The sequence below is a fragment of the Schistocerca americana genome, chromosome 9 (assembly GCF_021461395.2).
Source record: "Schistocerca americana isolate TAMUIC-IGC-003095 chromosome 9, iqSchAmer2.1, whole genome shotgun sequence".
Classification (NCBI taxonomy): Eukaryota; Metazoa; Arthropoda; class Insecta; order Orthoptera; family Acrididae; genus Schistocerca; species Schistocerca americana.
The window spans coordinates 56,960,528-56,982,426 of NC_060127.1; the positions used below are offsets into that span (position 1 = coordinate 56,960,528).

Sequence of the window (21,899 nt, forward strand, 5' to 3'; positions counted from 1 at the left end):
AAAATCAATTTTGCATCGAATTGTTACTGGCAATGAAAAATGGATTTATTTTAAGAACCCTAAATGGGAAAAATCATGGGTTAATCCGAGACAACCATCAATATCGACTGCAAAACCAGATCGATTCAGCAAGAAGACAATGCTCTGTGTTTGGTGTGATCAGAAAGGTGTGGTGTATCATGAACTTCTAAAACCTGGTGAAACTGTGACAAACATTTCTGTTGGCGTGGTGTCCACAAATTGCCAGAAAGGTGGTCAAAATGTAGAGAAAGCAATGGCCAGTACTTTGAATAAAATGTTTGTACTCTTCAATAAAAAATTAGTGTTTCATTTTCACAAAAAAACACTCATTTCATACCGGTACACCTGGTACGTCATGTAACTATACTCCATTCACCATAAGAATAAACCTGATGTAAACAAACAAATGTGATGATTGGCCAGAAGTCGCAGCAGATGAACACTAGTGTTGTTGTGCTCTTGGACGTTGGTTCTGCTTACGTGTTAGATGTATTATTACTAAGTTACATTAAATGAAACTTTAAGATACTCAAATCTGGTAATAGCCATCAACATTTTTCTTAATAATGCCTTAGCTAAATAGTTTTTATATCAAAAATCATGTACAGTCACAGCCTCTGCACTTTTGTGTTCTGATTGTCATGCTGTTAGTATGCAGTATGAAAATGGCTGAGGCTGCTTCCTGTTCCGTAGTGAAACACATGTGTGGAACATGGTTAAAAAGTGCCAAGAAATATGTAGTTCTTAATGTTTTTAATAAATTTACAGAGATAGTCTTTTCTCATTCAATTTGAAATACCTAAATCTCATAATTGTAAAATTTGTCATCCTTTTTATGAATAATGCATGCCTTCTTGTTTCTAGTTACATATTGCACACAAAATTTGTTTTCATTTCAAAGATAAATTCTTAATTATTGATATTTTATGAAAGACTGAAGGTTGCTTAAATAAAGGAACCATAACAGTTTAATTTGTAAGGCAAAAATGAAAAACCAAATATTTTTTGTTTGGACTATGTGAAAAACAATCATTTTCACAGCATACAAAAGCTGCATTTTTACTTTTTCACTGTACCATAACAATATGAACCCAACAGAACTGTTCTGTAGCCAATTTAAGGGATTTGGCCAGAAAAACAAAAAGACTGTTAAGCTGCCAGACATAATGGAACTAGCAAATGCATGTCACTGCTGAACGCTGGTGGAACATAGAATGGTGCATCATAAAAGAAAAGGAGAAAATGTGGCAGCTAGTCGGGTTCATGGATTTGGTTGTTGACCAACTCCTTATCAACATAAGCAGATGACAGGTCCAGAACTGAAACGTATTTCCTGGATTCAGATAGGGAAGGAGCTAAGAGATTACGACAACTAACTGTAATTGATACCTTCAGTGGCTTTGGTATTCAAAAGTACGGTGAATTCCGTGCCGTATGCTTTTGCCTCCCATATAGCTCGCTCAGAAAAATTATCCTCTGTTTAAGTTAGGAGTTTTCATCACTCTTGTTCATAATTAGAATACTATGTCAGGTCAGAATGAAAGCATTTATGCTTTCTGTCTGGTCACCTGAGAAGCGCAAGGTAGTGCTGTAGTTTTGCTGAATATTATTAAATTTTCTTCAAAAATTGAGTAACATTTGAAGCTATGTTGTTTCTTTACTCGTCTCTTTTTAACATCTTTTACTGCAACTTCTCACTTCTCTGTTGCAGTGCTGTCCACGTGTAATGAAATCCAATGAAATTCAACCAAACACAGAATAATACGTGGCGTAATGTTTACATCAGTTTTATTCTTATGATGAACAGAGTATAGTGAGGAGGTACAGAAAGGAATTGAGCAGGAATGAAAGTTGTGTCACAACTTGGCTAAAAAAAGGGATTGGTTGATAGGACAAATTCTGAGACAATAAGGGATCACCAGTTTAGTATTGAAGGGAAGTATGGAGGGTAAAAATTTTAGAAGGAGACCAAAAGATGAATAGAGTAAGCTTATTCAGAAGGATTTATGTTGCAGTACTTATTCAGAGATGGAGGTTTGCACATAACAGAGTAGAATGGAGAGCTGCATCAGTCCAGCCTTTGTCAAAGAGAAGACAAAAACAATGATGATCAAACGACTTCTCATCTTCCAACAATTGACTACATTTAATAATACAAATGTATTGTTATCCATGTAATCTAGAAAAAAATTATATCTATAATATTAAATCAATGACATTCCATATATTTTATCCCCATCATCACATCTTCACACTCCCCTCGTCACGTCCGTAAACTCCCCTCATCATCTCCATACACTCCCCTCATCCCGTCCATGCACTCCCCTCATCCCGTCCATACACTCCCCTCGTCCCGTCCGTTCACTCGCCTAGGCACTCGTACACTCCCCTCCCCTTGACGTGTCCATACACTTGCCTTGACGATCGTACACTCGCCTCGGCGCACGTACACTCGCCTTGGCGCTCGTACTCTTCCTCACCCCGTCGTGTCCGTACACTTGCCTCGACGCTCGTACACTCCCCTCCCCTCGTCCTGTCCCTACACTCGCCTCGGCACTCGTACACTCCCCTCCCCTCGTCCTGTCGGTACACTCGCCTCGGTGCTTGTACACTCCCCTCCCCTCATCCTGTCCGTACACTCGCCTCGGTGCTTGTACACTCCCCTCCCCTCCCTTCATCATGTCCATACACTCTCCTCCCCTCATCATGTCCTTACACTCTCCTCCCCTCATCATGTCCATACACTCCCCTCCCCTCATCATGTCCATACACTCCCCTCCCCTCGTCATGTCCATACACTCCCCTCCCCTCGTCATGTCCATACACTCCCCTTCCATCATTGTGTCTGTACACTTGCCTTGCCACTCATACACTCCCCTCCCCTCACAATGTCCGTACACTCGCCTCGGCACTCGTACACTCCTCTCATCTCACAGCGTCTCGACACTTGCCTAGGTGCTCGTACACTGCCGTCCCCTTATCGCGTCCGTACCTCGTTGCTTGTACACTCCCCTCCCCTCATCATGTCCATACACACCCCTCCCCTCAGCGCGTCCATACACTCCCCTCAGCACTCATACACTCCCCTTCCATCGTAGTGTCTGTACACTTGCCTTGCCACTCATTGCCTCCCCTCCCCTCACAATGTCCGTACACTTGCCTCGGCACTCGTACACTCCTCTCATCTCACAGCATCTCTACACTCACCTAGGCACTCATACACTGCCGTCCCCTCATCGTGTCCGTACACTCACCTTGGCGATCGTACACTCCCATCCCCTCATCACGTCCGTACACTCGCCTTGGCGATCGTACACTCCCCTCCCCTCATCACGTCCGTACACTCGCCTCAGTGATCATACACCCCCCTCCCCTCATCACATCTGTACACTCCCCTCGGCTATCGTACACTCCCCTCCCCTCATTGCATCCGTACACTCGCCTCAGTGATCGTACACTCCCCTCGCCGTCCCGCCCGTACACTGCCCTTGACGACCCGCCTGAACTCTCACCGCTCCCCACTGCCTCCCTTGTCCCATGTCCCACACACTGCCTGCCCTGACCCGCCAGCCGGCTTCCCCCGTACTGCCCACCACCTCCCTCCGATCATATTGCTTGCTCCCTGCCCCATCCCCTCACGTACAACCCTGGCATCGGCTCACCTTCCCCTCCCTCTCGCTGCCTTATCCTCTAACTTCCCATCTGGCTCTTACCTTCACCTCTCTCTAAAGTCTATCCAACCTCCTTATCCCCTTCATGTCCTGCCCTTTAGCCTGCTGCCATCCCCAGGCTCACTTTAGCCCAACCTCCCTCCCTGCCTGGCACGCTGTTCACCTATCCCGGCCTTCAAACTCGCCTCCAACAGCCCGAACACTCACCCCCAACAGCTCGTACACTCACCTCCCCCCAGCCCGTGGTCTCGCCTCCCCCCCACCCGGCCCATGCACTCGCCTCCCGCCCTGGCTATGCACTCTCCTCCCCTCTGGCCGTGCACTCGCCTCCCCTCCCCTGGCCGTGCACTCGCCTCCCCTCCCCTCCCCTGGCCGTGCACTCGCCTCCAATCCCCTCCCCTCCCCTGGCCGTGCACTCGCTTCCAATCCCCTCCCTTCCCCTGGCCGTGCACTCGCCTCCAATCCCCTCCCCTCCCCTGGCCGTGCACTCGCCTCCAATCCCCTCCCCTCCCCTGCCCGTGCACTCACCTCCAATCCCCTCCCCTCCCCTGCCCGTGCACTCGCCTCCAATCCCCTCCCCTCCCCTGCCCGTGCACTCGCCTCCAATCCCCTCCCCTCCCCTGCCCGTGCACTCGCCTCCCCTCCCCTCCCCGCCCGGCCCGTGCACTCGCCTCCCCTCCCCTCCCCTCCCCTCCCCTCCCCTCCCCTAACCATGCACTCGCCTCGCCGTCCTTCCCGTGCACTCGCCTCCCCCCCATGCATTTCCCCCCTCTCCTGCCTGCGCATTGCCTCCTTCCCCTCCCCAGCCCGTACACTCACCTCCCCCAGCCCTCTAGTCCATCCTCTGCCCTCCAACCCTCTCCAACTGGATCATCTCTTGTCCCTCCTCTCCTGATCATGTGCTCACTCCTCTCAAATGTATGTCTGAAGCCTATTGTCCAACCGTCTTGGAGTCGTTTCCTGCCAACACCATGCAGAAAAAAGAATATGCTGTGATTGTTCAGTAATGTATGCATCCTCTGTTTGTGCGTTGTTCTGTATCCTCAAATTGTAATGGGTTCCGTTCCATTAATCAGCAACTTTTCCTTGTCTCAACAAAGACTCACTTTTTGTTGATAATTGTGTGCTGAAACAGGCAGCCATTGTGCATATGTCTCTTAATATGTGATTGTTCATTCCCAACTATCAAAGTATGTCATTATAAAATGTCTACTTCTGGTACAAACAGGAATTTCGGAAGAGTTCTTGGAACTGAATAGCTCAAATGCAGCAACGATGGTGGCACTTAATAGTGATATTCTCCTAGGAAGTTCTGCCAGCCAGTGGCATCAAATCACTGTAAGTATGACAGTTTTTGATATGGAAAGCTATGTGATAGTACATTGATAACAATTTTTTTACAAAATTTTTGTAATATGTTGATGGAAGTTAAAGTTTGTAATTGTATACATACTACATCAGGTGATAGGGCAATCAGAATGACTATACATGCATATGGTTAGAATAACCTTAACAGAATACTGTGTGCTATTTTATCCATGCTGGAACTTGTGAACTTAACAGTTGTTGGTGAATAACACAACCGGCCACCGATTTGTGACTATTTGTGTTATTCACTGACAAGAAAACTTAGTGCCCATTTACATGTCCCTTAAAGAGTGCAACAAAGCAAACGCTGATGCGAAAGGGAAAAATCTGAATGTGATTCGATGGATTACAAAGCACACATCAGTTACTTCACACACTGAGACCAACCTGTCACTTATGCCTGAAAAAATGGAGGAGCAGATGGGGACAAAGGGGAAGCATGACATATTGTCAGAAACAGTTTGTTTTGTAGGACGAATTCACATTCCTAACTTAATTAAGGACTGGCGAGAGTAATTATCAAGTCGATCTGGGCCTTGTGCAACAGAAATTAACATAGCAGATCAGTGTGATGAGAAAAGCAGTTACTTATTCTAAGAAGTTACTGGATACTGTAAGATTCCGTGCCAAATCCAAGATGATGCACCGTCTTGAGCAATTGGGAGCTTCAACAAAGATACATTTTGTATTTTTTAAGGTAAAAAGTGCCAGTGAAATAAATAGAAAGTTGGTTGCAGCATTAGGAGATAAAGCTCTAAAGTAACAAATTGTACTTAGATAGTACCAGTGTGGTCACTAAAGTTTCTATTATGGGTTAGAGTTGGCTGCCCAGGTGGACAAAATGGAAAATTTGTAGTGTGGCACCGAGATGGGATCTGTGCTTCATTCAGTCTCATTCCACATTAGTAATGATTATTGAAGAATTGATTTCATGAGCTAATGTGAGCCCAAATTATTTAAATTCAATAAGAGAATGTGACAGGCACCTTTATTGAATATTTTGTTTGTATGTAACTGATATCGTGAGCTGATCTGAGCTTCAGTTATGTATCAGAAGAGCGTTTATGCACGAAAACACTGAGAGCTGACATACATGTCTTTACAGTGTATTCACACTAGAAATTGGTATACAACTGTCGTGAAGCTTCCAGAAATGTCAGCCGAATAATGCTGCCACTGGTTCCTTAGCTTACAGTGGAGATTTTGTGCGAGGACACAGTTGCACTGGCCACATTTTATGCAATATTTGGATCAAATAGAATTGCTGTCAACATTCCTGCAATGTGGCTGCAATACAAAACATTTTAGAGATATGCTCAGGCAATATTGCTGATGTCGCAGGTATTTGCCAACATACGCGGAGGGGTTTGCCGGAGTTCACCACTGAGGTTCGAGTGTATTTTCTATTGTACTACAATATCGATCTCTGCCATTCCTGTAAATGCTTCCCTCTCACTCTCATCCTTGTTTCCTACTTCTCTCACACACAGCACTCCTCTGAGTGAAAAATATATTGTACCAATTTTCTTCAAAAGTTTTATGCATACAGAGATGCTTTTAGTAGTAATAGTTGTTGTTGTTGTTGTTGTTGTTGTTGTGAGTACGATATATACAACAATGGGAAAGCAGACAAATGAGATAAGTATGAATTTCTTCAATGCAAGTCATCTACAACCAAGCTGTGGGATGACAAAAGTAAGGTACACGTGGTCTGAAAAAGGACAGTCGGCAAGCTGTTGGCAATGAGGTTGAATTGTGTTCAATTTTGGTTTTAGCTTCTCATGTGTGTTACTTTGGGCTGGTCAACAAAAATAAAATATACTTAAAAATTGTATTCTTATTTCAAACTTACCTTAATGAAGTCCTTCTGTCCTTCTACAAAAGCATTGCATACTTTTGGTATCAAGAGACTTATTGGTGAATAGTACAGTTTGAAAAGATACTTTACACTTCTGTATGAATCACCAGTAGTTGAAATCAGAAGAGTGGGTGCCAGTCGGGCTGTAACTGGTACTTACTCTCTCATACTTGTATCAGTTTTGGCAATTCTCAAACCAGTTGCTCGAATGAGATATTCGGAATCGTATTTCAACATTCTGGTAAAATTCTAGGTAAAGATATGAGTTTGTGATTTAAATATTCCGTAGCATGCTGCTTACTTAAGAAGAATGCATCTTCAAAGTCTGATTTCTCTTATTGTTTCTAACTTTATTCCTCGTGAATGAAAATGATCAGTTATCAAAAATATAATGTAATTGGCAAGTGACGGCAGGAAAAAACGTGTACAAAAGTACTCAAATTTGCGAGATTTCAGAGCCAGTGGCTCCTTCTCCTGGCAGAAGGAGTGGAGGCAAAGGGAGAGGGGTTAAGGAAAATGAATAGTGAGTTTCAGGAAATGGGGAACCCAGGGGTCAGGAGAGACTTACTGGACAAGATGAGAAGGAAAGAGTGGTTGTTCAGTTCAAGCAACGAAAAATCCAGAATAGAATAATGACAATATTATGAAACAGATAGGTTGCTACTCACCATTCAGCAGAGATGTTGAGTTGCAGACAGGCACAACACAAAAAACTGCTAAACAATTAAGCTTTCAGCCAAAAGGCCTTTTCCTGAATTGGACAACATGCACACGCACACGAGACTACTGGCTCTGGCTGCTGAGACCAAGCAGTGTTCCCTCAGCAGCCTAAGACAGTGATCGTGTGTGTGTGTGTGTGTGTGTGTGTGTGTGTGTGTGTGTGTGTGTGTTGTCTAATTCATAAGAACACCTTTTGGCCTAAAGCTTACTTGTTTAGCAGTCTTCTTTTTGTGCTGGTCTGAAACTCAGCATGTCCACTGTATGGCAAGTAGCAATCTATCCTTTTCACAATAATGTGATCATTCAGTTCAATACCTTTATATGAGTTTTATACATTGCTCGGCACTAGTGGCCGGATATGTTCCAGCACAAAGAGCAGCAACATGTGTGAGTACATGTCATTGGATAACATTGTCAGGATGTATTGTCAGCAATATGCGAGCTTTGTGGCTCACATAGATATATGAGGAAAGATTGGAAAGTAATGAACAATAATTTTAATACCAAAAAGTTTAATAGGTAACAAAACAAAAGAAATCTCAAATCAACTTAAATCTTTCACTTACTTTTCTACATATTCACCAACGTTCTCAACACATTTCTCCCCGAGTGGTATCAGTTTGCGTTTGGATGGTATATGACCACGTAGGGACTGCCAATTTTACTTCCACATTTGTCGCAATGCGTTGGCCGATCAGGAATTTTTTCTTGGGGCCGAGCAGATGAAGGTCCAATGGTGGAAGATCTGGATTGTATGGAGCATGCTGGAGCACCTACCACCAAAATTTGGTAATTTTCTCATGAACAAGAGCAGCAATATCGAGGCGAAGATTGCCATGAAGAAGTTTGACACCGTCAGCATTAACTTTGTTGTGTTCATCCCAAAGGGCATGACGCAACTTAACCAAAGTTTTAGTGTAGCCTGTAGCATTCACAGTGATCCTGTGTTTAGAAAAATCCACCAGTAACACGCCTTGCATATCCCAGAATGCTGTCACAAGCACTTTCCTAGCAGACTGGGCCTCTTTGAATTTTTTTCATAATGGAAACCAGAATGTTTCCACTCCATGGAGACCTGCTCGGTTTTGGGCACATAGTGGTGTGCCCATGACTCATCACCAGTGACAAATCCTTTCAAAAAGTGATGCCACCACATTACATGTAATCTTTTGCTGACCATTGTGGTTGTCTGTCAGGTTTTAGGCACCCAGCAAGTCCTAAGTTTATCAAATTTCAACATGTCATGAACAGTATTGTACACTGCACAGTAGGAAATGTTGAACTGCTGCAATAAGGTTTGCAATTGCAATTGCCATTGCTCAAAATTGCTGCTTCAGTGGCACCAACATTCTGCAAGGTTGCAGCTGCCATAGTGTGGCAAATCATTAAGGTTCACACAGCCTTCTTGGAAGAATACGTACCATCTGGAGACTTTGCTACAGTTCATACAGTCATCCCTGTACACCCAACACATGTCCCTGTGAATTTCACTTGGTGTATGCTCTTTGACCCACAAATATTGGACTAAACTTCGTTACTGATGACAGTAAGACACGCACCATTTTTGTATCATAGTCCAGGCTTCTCTCGCCAGAGCTGCATATGAAAACAAAATACCCTCTGTATCACAAACTTCAGACTATAATGCTATGAAATTTCAACATTCCAGCTACAGTAACAGGGAAGAAAAAAATTATTGTATGTTACTTTCCAATCCTTCCTCAAACCTCTAGAAAATTGGCGGGGGGAGGGGGGGGGGGGGAGGAGGGGCGGGGGGGGGGGGGGGAGGGGGGGCAAAGCTCTCTTTGAATATAAAGCTCCCTTTATACTTACAGCAAAAGATCTAATCAAACTAGTAGTCACTCCACATGAAATCGAGGCTATAAGTAGGGTCACCTTCTGAATTTGGTGGGTGGGAGGGAATTACGACTGAGCACTTGACAGAAGCCTGAGCAAGTACTTCATAAAAAATGACATAGCTGAGATATATATTCTGGAGCTAAGGGAAGCCACCCAACTCCTTTGCTCTCCTTTGCATTGTTGTACTTGTACTACACCGAGGGCAGCTTCAGCACTGGCAGTTCATTGCAGCAGCAGCTATAGCGCCATTCCTTAGTGTCAGAGACAATGCCGCAGTTTGCCTCGCTTGTCACACGAGTTACCAAAGAAAATCACTGACGGTCTGTGGGCCACTGTAAGTAATGTGCTGTTCTAAGATTTGGCACACTCTGCTTTGGTGCTAGGCACAGTCTTAATTGGGGAAGTGCTTTGTTCTTTGTATTGTTTTAGGAAACCACTGCACTTCAAAGTAAATGATTTCCTGTCAAAAGATAAATTTGTCCCAGTTGGCCCGTCTATTTGAATCTTTTCTTAACAAAAGCGAGTGTTTTTCTGTTTACTTGTATTACATAGGCAGCACTTCATGTTCTTGTGCTTTTTGTAAATGAAAACTGGGTAGGTGTTGCAGGATTTTAGCCCTTCAGTGAGTGGGATGGTACGAAATGCCTCAGTAAGTGCATTTAAGTTGAGGCCCAGCAGTACTCTGTCTGGGCACAGCAGAAAGGTGAGGTTAGATGCTTTAGCCACTCGGCGTACCTCACAGGGCAGTGCATGCTATGGTGCAAGTTGTTGCAATTAGAATAGTGAAAATTCCTTACAATTGCTACTGCAGAAGGTTCATTACAGTGGACTTCCGTATTGCTATATTACCGCTACATACAACTGGACATTGCTTGATAGCTGCAGTGCATTGTTACAGTCTAACTGATTTGCTGTCATTGGTAACTTGAGTGTGATTATTTATATTTCAATATGCAATTTTCTGCTGAAGCATGCACTGCCTCACACAGTATGATACTTTTCATCAAGTACAGCAATGTAGGGCTGGAGAGGGTTTGGGATAAATTGCGTTTGTTCTGTACTGCACTTCTTTGAGGGAGAAAGAGGTAGGGGAGGTGATGAGGACCGGTCTGTAGTTGAAAGTTTACATAGTGGAAGGTGCTACCTCTCCCTGTCCTATATAGCACATTATTATTATTAAATAATTTGATTGGATAGATATAAAATCTACTCACCAAGCGGCAGCTGAACACACACATAAAAGAAGATTATTAGCAGTCAAGCTTTTTCAGGCAGAACAGTTGAAGGGTAAGGAAGAGGGGTGAAGGAAAATGACTGGAGAGGTCTAGAAAAAGGGGTAGATTTTGGGAAAGTCTCCTTTCCTTCTCATCCTGTGTGGCAAGTCTCCTTTCACCCACAGATTTGTGTGACTTCCCTATAGCACTAGTCCAGGACGTCTCAGCCTATCTTGTCACAGAACCTTCAAAATCTCTGGTTCTGTCCTTCCATTCAACTGACCACCAAAGGGGCACAATCAGTTCTGGGGACAATACTGCAAATTGTGAACTTTGTTGAAACTCCATACGCAAGGGTGGTCTTCTCAACCTCCTCTGCCTGACACTGGAATGACCTGAGAATGTCATTGGAGCCCAGACGACAGACATCATTTGTTCCAACGTGCGCCACAATCTGCCGTTGGTTGCAACCTGTTCCCTCAGTGGCTGCCGGAATAGCCTCTTCAACATGTTGAATGAGGTCCCCGGGCACACACACTGAGTGCACCTGGCGTCCTTTCCTGACATTTCTCTAAGGGCTATCATCATTCACCATACATTTGAATTGCCAACGATTAATAGACCCCTACCCTTTCGTACTTGCCTCCTCTTGACATAGGATAGAACAGGTTTCTCCAAAACAGGCTCAGTTTCAATTTCTGTGAAAGACAGTACCTGAAACTTATTGGGTAGGCGGATTGGAACAACACCCTGAGTCCTTCCTGGTCCCCATCCACCCTGTACAGGGTGCCTGGTACCATTATCACAGGTACACGTTTCTCAGGAGCTCTTCAACACACTCGTGTGCTCTTCAGCACACCGATTTGCAGCAGCTGCCAATCATTTGACAACAATTAGGGTGATTTCCAGCTGCTTATGAATGTCAACCAACTCATCCCATGTTCGAGAACAGCATTCACAGTAGGACAGCATTTTGGCTAGAGTAATGTATGACAAGGCAATAAACAAATAACTAAATTAACTCCAATGATTATCTTGTAATCTGTTGAGCTAAAAAGTTGCTAATTTCCTATAAGAATTGAAGCAAATACAGAAAACAAGATTTATGTAAAGGCAACACAAGAATTTGTGGTAAAAATAACTAGTTTTCTAAAATGTTTTGAGGTTAATTACTGTTGTTAGCAAACTCGAAAACAAAGTTAATTTACAATAAATGCAGAAAATATATAGAACTACTACTCTTTTAGGGAAAACTACATGTAATACAATATGTTAGAATATCTAGTACAGTAACTAAATCACAAATGCCAATTTCCTACAAATTGCTTGTAGGTTATGCAGAGGACAATGGTAGTGTCTGAAAATTCTCAAAAACGCATATTTATTTGCATTGATATACAATGAAATTCTGGGGTGATGATTTCTTCGGCAGAACTGTGAACCCCACATGCTGATTTGCTCCAAAATAAGTTTGTATGCAAAACACTCATACTGGTAATTAACAAAAATATAGTTTTGTAAGTGACCAAAAATTCTCAAAAATAACCTGTTTCTCATGTAATAGTATAATGAAATGAGAATGGATGTTTTGAATGAGGATAGGCTTACTGTTCTCAAAAATTTAAAAATGGCACAAATAAGTTTAAGCCTGTAATTGATGGTAACAGTACAACTTTATCGCGGTACACGAGAATTTTCAAAATTTCACAGTATATATCACAATGCAAACGGGTGTTGATACAATCAGTGAAACATTATGCAGAAGCAACATGAACAGTAATTATTAAGTATGATAATTGTAAAAGTATTTGTATGTACCTTATTTCTGTTCTTTTGATGATGTTTCTTTTCTGATATCTTCCTCCAGAAATAATTGATCTCATACAAGGGGCTGTGTCACCTCATCATCACCACCACTTTCGTCCAGATTTATGATGTGTGCGGGGCTTGATAAGAAAGGAAATTGACAGGATTGGGAGCTCCTGATGGTCAAGCATGTAGAAAAAAGTAGCAGCATTTTTTGCACAGGTCAGGCAAGATGTGAGCCATTTATTTTAGCACAGTTTCTACATTGTGGTTAGTGCAGTAGGAAGAGTACAGAACAGTAGTCAGGGGGTTATGAGATCGAACCTGACATTTAAAATTTTTTGTTTTTAATTTTTATGTTGTTTGCACTGCAAATAAACTGAAATAATGCTCAGAATTTATTAACATTTTCCTAAGACATGAAAAGAGAAGACAAAGGAAATTTTGGTATTTGCAAATAAATTTATGTGCAGAGATTTTAATGCATAAATGAGAACGTCTTATACAAAATTAGATCCTTTTATAATTTTTTAGTTGACTTATGCATGCTGGAGTGATACTTATAAAAACAGGGAAAGCATAATTACATAAAAGTGTCTCATGAAGAACAGACCTGGTTTCCATTCATAAAAGTTTCTCTCTCATCACACCATTTGGCAGCAAACAATGCATAATGCAAAATTTTGCCAAATATTGGGAAGGATAGATAGTGATGTACAATGGAATGTATTTTTAAAAAGTCCTCTTACACTTCAAAATGAAACTACTGCAGTAACAAGTCCAAAACACATTAATTACAGTCCCTTTTCAAAATGTTATTTGCAGTCCTCATGGACATCGTAAGTACAGCCTTTCCTTCAAAATTTATTTCCAGTCCCAAATTTTCCTTTGCCTTTCCTTTTCATGCATTTTATGAAAACATCAATAAATACAATGTATTTAGCAATTATTTAAGTTTATTGCTGTGTAAGTAATGTAAAATTTGAGAATAAAAAAAAATAAAAAAGTTTCCACATAAACACTCGATACCAAGACCCTAGGATTACTGTTCTCTAACATTCCCACTGCACTGACAACCTCCTGGAAATCAGGCTAACATAAAAGCCTTGTGCCTTGCCCAAAGCACACCAGAAATGCTATTTTTTTTCTAAATGCCTGACCATCTGGAGCTTCCACTCCTGCCTCTTTCATTTCTGGCCAAGCCCTGCATATACCATAATTCTGGTCGAAATCGGTAATGACGAGTAGGTGTGGTCCCCTTGTTAGCCTGTTCTGTTTCATTTGGTAGAAATTAAAATAAAGTCACTTTTCCATTTCCTATGTTGTTGTTGTTGTTGTTGTTGTTTATGAACATTCATATATTTTATTTCCAGATCAAAACTCCTGTTCAAGGAAGCAAGAGAAAATATGTCCTCATGGCCATTAACAGAAGAATATCGCCGCTGAAAATTAATCCGTATTTTGTAAGTAGGCCTTGTCTTTTATATCTCAGTTGTATGTTGACACATTTTTCTTAAACTATTATTGTAGTTAGACACTGTAGCAAACTAATTAGTATATATCAATAAATTTTTTTGAAAACATAATATAGTGGGACAGATGAAAAGTCTACTCGTGAAGGAGGGTGGGAGAAAACACACATAACTGCTAAGGAAATGTGCAGGCCATCGCAGCCAATGAGTTATTCTCCTGAAAAGGGTTGATGGGGCAGGAAGGGGTGAGAAGGAAAAGAATTGGCAAGGTTTAGGAAAACCAGAGCCCAGGTCAGAGGCTATACACCAGACAGGATGAGAAGGAAAAGCTTAATGTTGGGACTGCACCAGATGAGATTTGAAAACGTATGAGCTTGGAGGTGGAAGATAGGGTAACAATCAAGACAGAGATAACTGACAAAACAGCATGCAAAAGTTAATAAGAGTGGAAAGCTAATTGCATTGTACATGGGGTCTAGAGGTTCGTGATTGGCTGTCACGGATTTTGATAATTTTTTTTTTAACAAGCTCACATGTTCTTAATGAACATTGATAAAATTTCGTGATCATTCTGGAGGTATAATCATTTGTTAGACTCGATAGTGCAGCTATCAGTAGTGCATCAGTGAGTTTTTAGCAGCTTGGATACATAATATCTCCAGTAACATTTTGTTGAAGGAAACAAAACTAGGTCATCTTGTATAACTTTTTGCACTCTCTTTAGTGAAATAATAATAATAAAAGATTTCCTGGACAATGTACATTTGGATAATTTGAAGCAAAGTCAGCCAAAAACAATAGATGCTCAAAAAATGTGGTGCTTAGCTTTTTATATCTCCAGAAGTCACTGCGGGATACCCCTGAGACCTTGCATACTGTAACTTATCAATACAAGGTATTAGAGTACAAAATTCTGTTTTTCTACTCATTAAAATTGATTACAAGTTGACAGTTTTTCAAAAAACTCCAAAACTGCCTTTTTTGGCTCGCTTTTACAAAATAGAGTCTCCTGCAAACACTGTAAACCATTTTCATTAGAACATTAGAAATATCATATTCTAAACCACCTAAAAGCTATATTTGGTCTTGCAATGTGACCATGTAAGGTTCTACGGAACAGCAACAAAGTGGAGGTGCATTGAAAATGGGCCCGTATTCCACTGGTACTGAAATTAAAGCTGACATATTTTGTTATGTTCTATAATTGTTTACTACACTCTGGGGAAGGAAATATCAAAAAATCTGCTTGACAATGAAGTGAGATAAAAGCTGAATAACTTGAAAAATTTCAAAGAAGGACTGTCTTTTGTCGCAACACAACATAGTGTATTTTAGTTTTTATACTATAACTATAGAATGAAATTGGTTTTAAGCTTCACAGTTTAACTTGCATTGCCAAGGCAGTGGAGACCATTGTAGTAAAATTGTTACTCGACAGCTGCAACACACGTTGTATAAATAGCATGCAGATTTTACACCACTGTCACATTGTGTAAATTTTTTGGAATAGATGGATGTTATAGAGAATAATTAGCACGTGTTTTTATTGTATAATGCTATTGTTGTGCTAGTTTAATTATGGTTTAAGGTTTAGCACACTTAGTGTTAGAAACAGTATAAGGAATAGGATAGATTATTACTAACCGTGAAGATAACCCGTTGAGTTGCAGACGGGCACAACCAAAAGACTGTTACACATGCAGGTACTGGCCAAAGCCTTCCTCAGCAAAGAAAACATACACGCATTCACACAAGCAAACACACCTCACGCATACTCAGCCGCCATAACCGGCAGCTCCGATCAGGATGCAATTGTCACGCGAATAGCAATCTGGAGGGGGGCGGGGAAGCGGGAGGAATAGCTGGGTACAGGTGGGGTGAGAGAAGAGCACTGTCTGGCAGGGCTCTCAGGGACTAGCGACTGCCAGGTGCAGCTCTGGAGGGGATGTGAGAGAAAAAAGTGGAAAGCAAAAAAGGAAGAGAGCAGAAAAGGATAGTAGAGGAAAAGGAGGGGAGCAGAAAAGGAGGGGAACGGAAAAGGACTGGAGCAAGGAAGTTGAAAGAACGGACAGGTACGGTGGCAGAGGGCAGCACACAGAGGATGAGGGAATGTGAGAGGGGATGAGGTGATAGGGCAAGGGTTGGAAACTGTTGGGTGGAGGGTGTGTGAGCACGAGGTTACTGTAGGTTGAGGCTGGGATGATTTCGGGAGCAGAGGATTTATTGTAATGATAACTCCAATCTGTGCACTTCAGGAAAGCTGGTGGTGGAAGGGAGAGGGGGATCCAGATGGCTCAGTTTGTGAGGCAGCCATTGAAATCAAGCATGTTATGTTCCACAGCATTTTGTGCCACAGGGTGGTCAACTTCGCTTTTCGCCACTGTTTGGCTGTGGCTATTCAGCCTAATAAATAGCAGGTTGGTTGTCATACCACCTATAAACTCTGTCAGAGTGGTCCCATCATGGAAATCCAACATAAACTCCAATCCCTGCTGAAGGCCTTAGGTCTTTCCCAGAACCTCTCCCCTGAATCCATTTCCCTCCTCACCCCTGTGATAACCCCCACACTCTCACCTTCTACATGCTCCCCAAAATTCACAAACTCAACAATCTGGATGACCCATTGTAATTGGTTATTGTTTTCCCACAGACAACATTTCAATCCCCATTCGCCAACACCTCCGACCAATTGCCCATAATCTAGCTCCCACTTCAAACATATCAACCATTTCGTTCATCGACCCTCCACCATCCCCACCCCTTTACCTCCTGGTTGCCTACTGGTCACTGCTGATGCCACTTCTCTATACACTAACATCCTTCCTGCCCATGGTCTTACTACAATTGAACACCAAGTCTTCCAGTGTCCCTCAGACTCCAAACCCACTACCTCATTCCTCATTCACCTAACTAACTCTATTGTAACACATAACTACTTCTCCTTTGAAGGGAAAGTATACAAACAAATCTGCAGCACAGACTTGGGCACCCACATGGCACCCTCCTAAGCCAATATGTTTACAAGCCATTTAGAGGAGATCTTCCTAGCTTCCCAGAACCCCAAGCCCGTGGTTTGGTTCAAGTTCATTGACGATATCTTCATAATCTGGACTCAAGGCCAAGGCTCCCTATTCTCATGCCTTCACAGCCCCAGCACTTCCTCTCCCATCCATTTCACCTCGTACTCCACAACTCGGCATGGCACCTTCCTCTCTGTTGGCTCCATCCACACCTCCACCCATATTAAACCCACCAACCAGCTACAATACCTCCTTTTTGACAGCAGCTGTCAATCCAATAACAAACGTCCCTCCCATACAGCCATGCTACCTGGGGATGGCATATCTGCAGTGACAAGAACTCCCTTTCCCAGTATCCTGGAAGTCTCAAAAAGCCCTTCACAGTTAGGCACTATCACTCACATTTAGTCCATAAACATACTTCCTATGCCACTTCCCCCCACACTCTTCCCCGCACACTCTTCCTCGCACACTCTTCCCCCCCACACTCTTCCCCCCCACACTCTTCCCCCCCACACTCTTCCCCCCCCACACTCTTCCCCCCCCACACTCTTCCCCCCCCACACTCTTCCCCCCCACACTCTTCCCCCCCACACTCTTCCCCCCCCAACACTCTTCCCCCCCCAACACTCTTCCCCCCCCAACACTCTTCCCCCCCAACACTCTTCCCCCCCCAACACTCTTCCCCCCCCAACACTCTTCCCCCCCAACACTCTTCCCCCCCAACACTCTTCCCCCCCAACACTCTTCCCCCCCCAACACTCTTCCCCCCCAACACTCTTCCCCCCCAACACTCTTCCCCCCCAACACTCTTCCCCCCCAACACTCTTCCCCCCCAACACTCTTCCCCCCCAACACTCTTCCCCCCCAACACTCTTCCCCCCCAACACTCTTCCCCCCCAACACTCTTCCCCCCCAACACTCTTCCCCCCCAACACTCTTCCCCCCCAACACTCTTCCCCCCCAACACTCTTCCCCCCCCCCCAACACTCTTCCCCCCCCCAACACTCTTCCCCCCCCCAACACTCTTCCCCCCCCAACACTCTTCCCCCTCCCCAACACTCTTCCCCCCCCCCCCCAACACTCTTCCCCCCCCCAACACTCTTCCCCCCCCCCCCCAACACTATTCCCCCCCCCCCCCAACACTCTTCCCCCCCAACACTCTTCCCCCCCAACACTCTTCCCCCCCAACACTCTTCCCCCCCAACACTCTTCCCCCCCAACACTCTTCCCCCCCACACTCTTCCCCGCCACACTCTTCCCCCCCCCCCCCACACTCTTCCCCCCCCACACTCTTCCCCCCCCCCCACACTCTTCCCCCCCCCACACTCTTCCCCCCAACACTCTTCCCCCCACCAACACTCTTCCCCCCCCAACACTCTTCCCCCCCCCACTCTTCCCCCCCCCACACACTCTTCCCCCCTCCCCAATCTCTTCCCCCCCACACTCTTCCCCCAACACTCTCCCCCCCCCCCCACCCTCTTCCCCCCACTCTTCCCCCCCACTCTCCCCCCCCCCCCCCACCCTCTTCCCCCCACACTTCCAATCCTCCCACCATCCCCTAGAGCCAGCTACAAAAGGGTGCCACCTTCATCGCCCGTAGCACCCCAGACTGGAACAACTGACCCCATCCTTCGTCAGGGCTTTGATTATCTATCGTCATGCCCCAAAAAGAGGGAAATACAACCTAAGATCCTTCTCACTCCTCTAAAGTGATGTTCTGCTGCTCACCAAACCTCCACATCATTCTAGTCCATCCCTATACCACTAATAATTCCAAACCTTTGCCACAGCAATCATATCCCTGTGGAAGACCTAGGTGCAAAACCTGTCCAGTCCGCTCACCGAGCACTTCTTATTCTAGTCTTATCCCGTCACAGTCTGGGCCATCTGTGAAAGTAACCATGTTGTGTACCAACTCGGTTGTAAGCACTGTACCACGTTTTATATTGGTATGACTACCAACCTGCTATCTACTAGGAATGAAATACCACTGTCATATAGTGACCAAAAGTAAAGTTGACCAGACTGTTGCACAAAATACTGTGGAACATAACATGCTTGATTTCAAAGGCTGCTTCACAACATGGGCCATCCACCACCAGCTTTTCTGAACTGTGCAGATGGGAGTTATCTTTACAATAAATTCTCTTCTCCTGAAATTATCCCCTCCTCAACCTAGTGCCCCCACACCCTCCACACAACAGTTTTCGCCCCTTATCCTATATCTCCTCGTCCTCTTTGTGTGCTGCCCTCTGGCACCATACCTGTCTGTCCTTTCCCCTTCTCTGCTCCACTTCTTTTCCACTCCCCTCCTTTTCTGCTCCTCTCTTTTTCTGCTCTCTTCCTTTTCCTTCACTCTGCTTTTCCATTCTCACTCTCCTCCTCTTCTGCTCTCCTCCTCTCCTCCTCTTCTACTCTCCTCCTCTTCTGCTCTCCTCCTCTTCTGCTCTCCTCCTCTTGTGCCCCCTCCTCTTCTTGTGCCCCCTCCTCTTCTTGTGCCCCCCTCCTCTTCTTGTGCCCCCCTCCTCTTCTTGTGCCCCCCTCCTCTTCTGCTCTCCTCTTCTTGTGCCCCTCTCCTCTTCTGCTCTCCTCTTCTTGTGCCCACCTCCTCTTCTTGCGCCCACCTCATCTTCTGCTCTCCTCTTCTTGTGCACACCTCATCTTCTGCTCTCCTCTCCTTGTGCACACCTCATGTTCTGCTCTCCTCTTCTTGTGCACACCTCAAGTTCTGCTCTCCTCCTCTTGTGCACACCTCATCTTCTGCTCTCCTCTTCTTGTGCCCCCCCCCCTCTTCTGCTCTCCTCTTCTTGTGCCCCCCCCCCTCGTCTGCTCTCCTCTTCTTGTGCCCCCCCCTCTTCTGCTCTCCTCTTCTTGTGCCCCCCCCTCTTCTGCTCTCCTCTTCTTGTGCCCCCCCCTCTTCTGCTCTCCTCTTCTTGTGCCCCCCCCTCTTCTGCTCTCCTCTTCTTGTGCCCCCCCCTCTTCTGCTCTCCTCTTCTTGTGCCCCCCCCCCTCTTCTGCTCTCCTCTTCTTGTGCCCCCCTCATCTTCTGCTCTCCTCTTCTTGTGCCCCCCTCGTCTTCTGCTCTCCTCTTCTTGTGCCCCCCTCGTCTTCTGCTCTCCTCTTCTTGTGCCCCCCTCGTCTTCTGCTCTCCTCTTCTTGTGCCCCCCTCGTCTTGTGCCCCCCTCGTCTTCTGCTCTCCTCTTCTTGTGCCCCCCTCGTCTTCTGCTCTCCTCTTCTTGTGCCCCCCTCGTCTTCTGCTCTCCTCTTCTTGTGCCCCCCTCGTCTTCTGCTCTCCTCTTCTTGTGCCCCCCTCTTCTTGTGCCCCCCTCGTCTTCTGCTCTCCTCTTCTTGTGCGCACCTCATCTTCTGCTCTCCTCTTCTTGTGCACACGTCATCTTCTGCTCTCCTCTTCTTGTGCCCCCCCCCCTCTTCTGCTCTCCTCTTCTTGTGCCCCCCCCCCTCTTCTGCTCTCCTCTTCTTGTGGCCCCCTCTCTTCTGCTCTCCTCTTCTTGTGCCCCCCTCTCTTCTGCTCTCCTCTTCTTGTGCCCCCCTCTCTTCTGCTCTCCTCTTATTGTGCCCCCCTACTTTTCTGCTCTCCTCTTCTTGTGCCCCCCTACTTTTCTGCTCTCCTCTTCTTGTGCCCCCCTACTTTTCTGCTCTCTGTTTTTACTCTGCACTTTTTTCCCCTCACGTCCCAACTCCTGACACTGCACCTGGTAGTCTCTAGTCCCTGTGAGCCCAACAGAGAGCACTCTTCTCCCACCCAACCTGTACCCTGATCCTTCCTCGAACTCTGACCCACTCCAGATTGCCAGTCACGTGACAGTCACATACTGCTTGGAGCTGACCATGGTGCAAGATGTGTTTGCTTGTGTGTATAATTTCTTTGCTGAGGAAGGCTTTGGCCAATAGCTGCATGTTTGTACCTGTCTGCAGCTTGAGGTGTCTTCTTTATAGTGAGTAGCTATCAACCCTGTTCATTATAGTGTTGTTATCCCAGCCTGGAGTTTCTGTTGTTTCTACCTTATGTAAGGGAAACGTTTGTGTTATGAGATTTGTTATTCCATTTCATTTTTTATTAAAAGCATTTTATTGAGCTGAATGTGGTACAGAAGTATTAAAACAACAAAAAAGACTACTTACGTTCAGTTTTTCTGACTCTAGCTCATTTCCTAGTCATCAGGGCATTTGAAATTATCTTCCGCAGAGAATGTTAAATGATTGTACAAGATAATAAAAGATGTCAAATTTAATTCGACTACCATTGGAATATGGGCCCATTTTCAGTGCACCTCCACCATGTTATTCTTTTCTTAGGGCCTTATATTCTCACATTGCAAAACCAAATACAATTTTTGAAGTGGTTAGAATATGATCTTTCTAGTGACAATGGTTTAGATAGTTTGAAGGAGAGGCTTTTTTTGTAAAAATGGGCTAGAAATAGCCAGTTTTGGAATTTGTAGAAAAATCATTAATTGTAAATTATGGAAAGCAGTAGGAGAATGAAATTTGCTCTCTAAGACCTTTTATTAGCAAGTTGTAGCATGCAAAGTATCAGGTGTATCCCACAATTGCTTCAGGAGATGCAAAAAGCCAGGAAATCTTTTTTATTATCTTGCTTAAGAGAATGCAAAAATGTGTGTATGATGGGGTCTAGCTTTATTTCTTTCAAGAAAATATTGCCAGAAATATTATGCCTCAAAGTTGCCAAAAACTCGAAAGTGTGCTGTTGATAACTGCATTTTGGTGTCAAACAAATAACTATACCTGTGGAAGTATTGAAATAATGATTGTAAAACTTTACCAATGTTCCTTAGGAACATGTGCAAACATTCACACAAAATTTCAGCAAAATCCATGATGGTCTTGTGGGAACTTTTTCTAAA

At 44.4% G+C, this 21,899-nt stretch overlaps 1 protein-coding gene across 2 annotated transcripts in view; it reads left to right on the forward strand.

Annotated features, from left to right (window-relative positions):
* LOC124551005 (nuclear RNA export factor 1-like) overlaps positions 1-21,899 on the forward strand; it is a 189,874-nt gene that overhangs the window by 58,267 nt on the left and 109,708 nt on the right. For both annotated transcript variants that reach the window (XM_047125848.1, XM_047125849.1), the window contains 2 exons: positions 4,921-5,030; positions 13,892-13,981. In XM_047125848.1, coding sequence (XP_046981804.1) covers positions 4,921-5,030; positions 13,892-13,981 — 200 coding nt within the window. The remainder of the gene's footprint in view (positions 1-4,920; positions 5,031-13,891; positions 13,982-21,899) is intronic.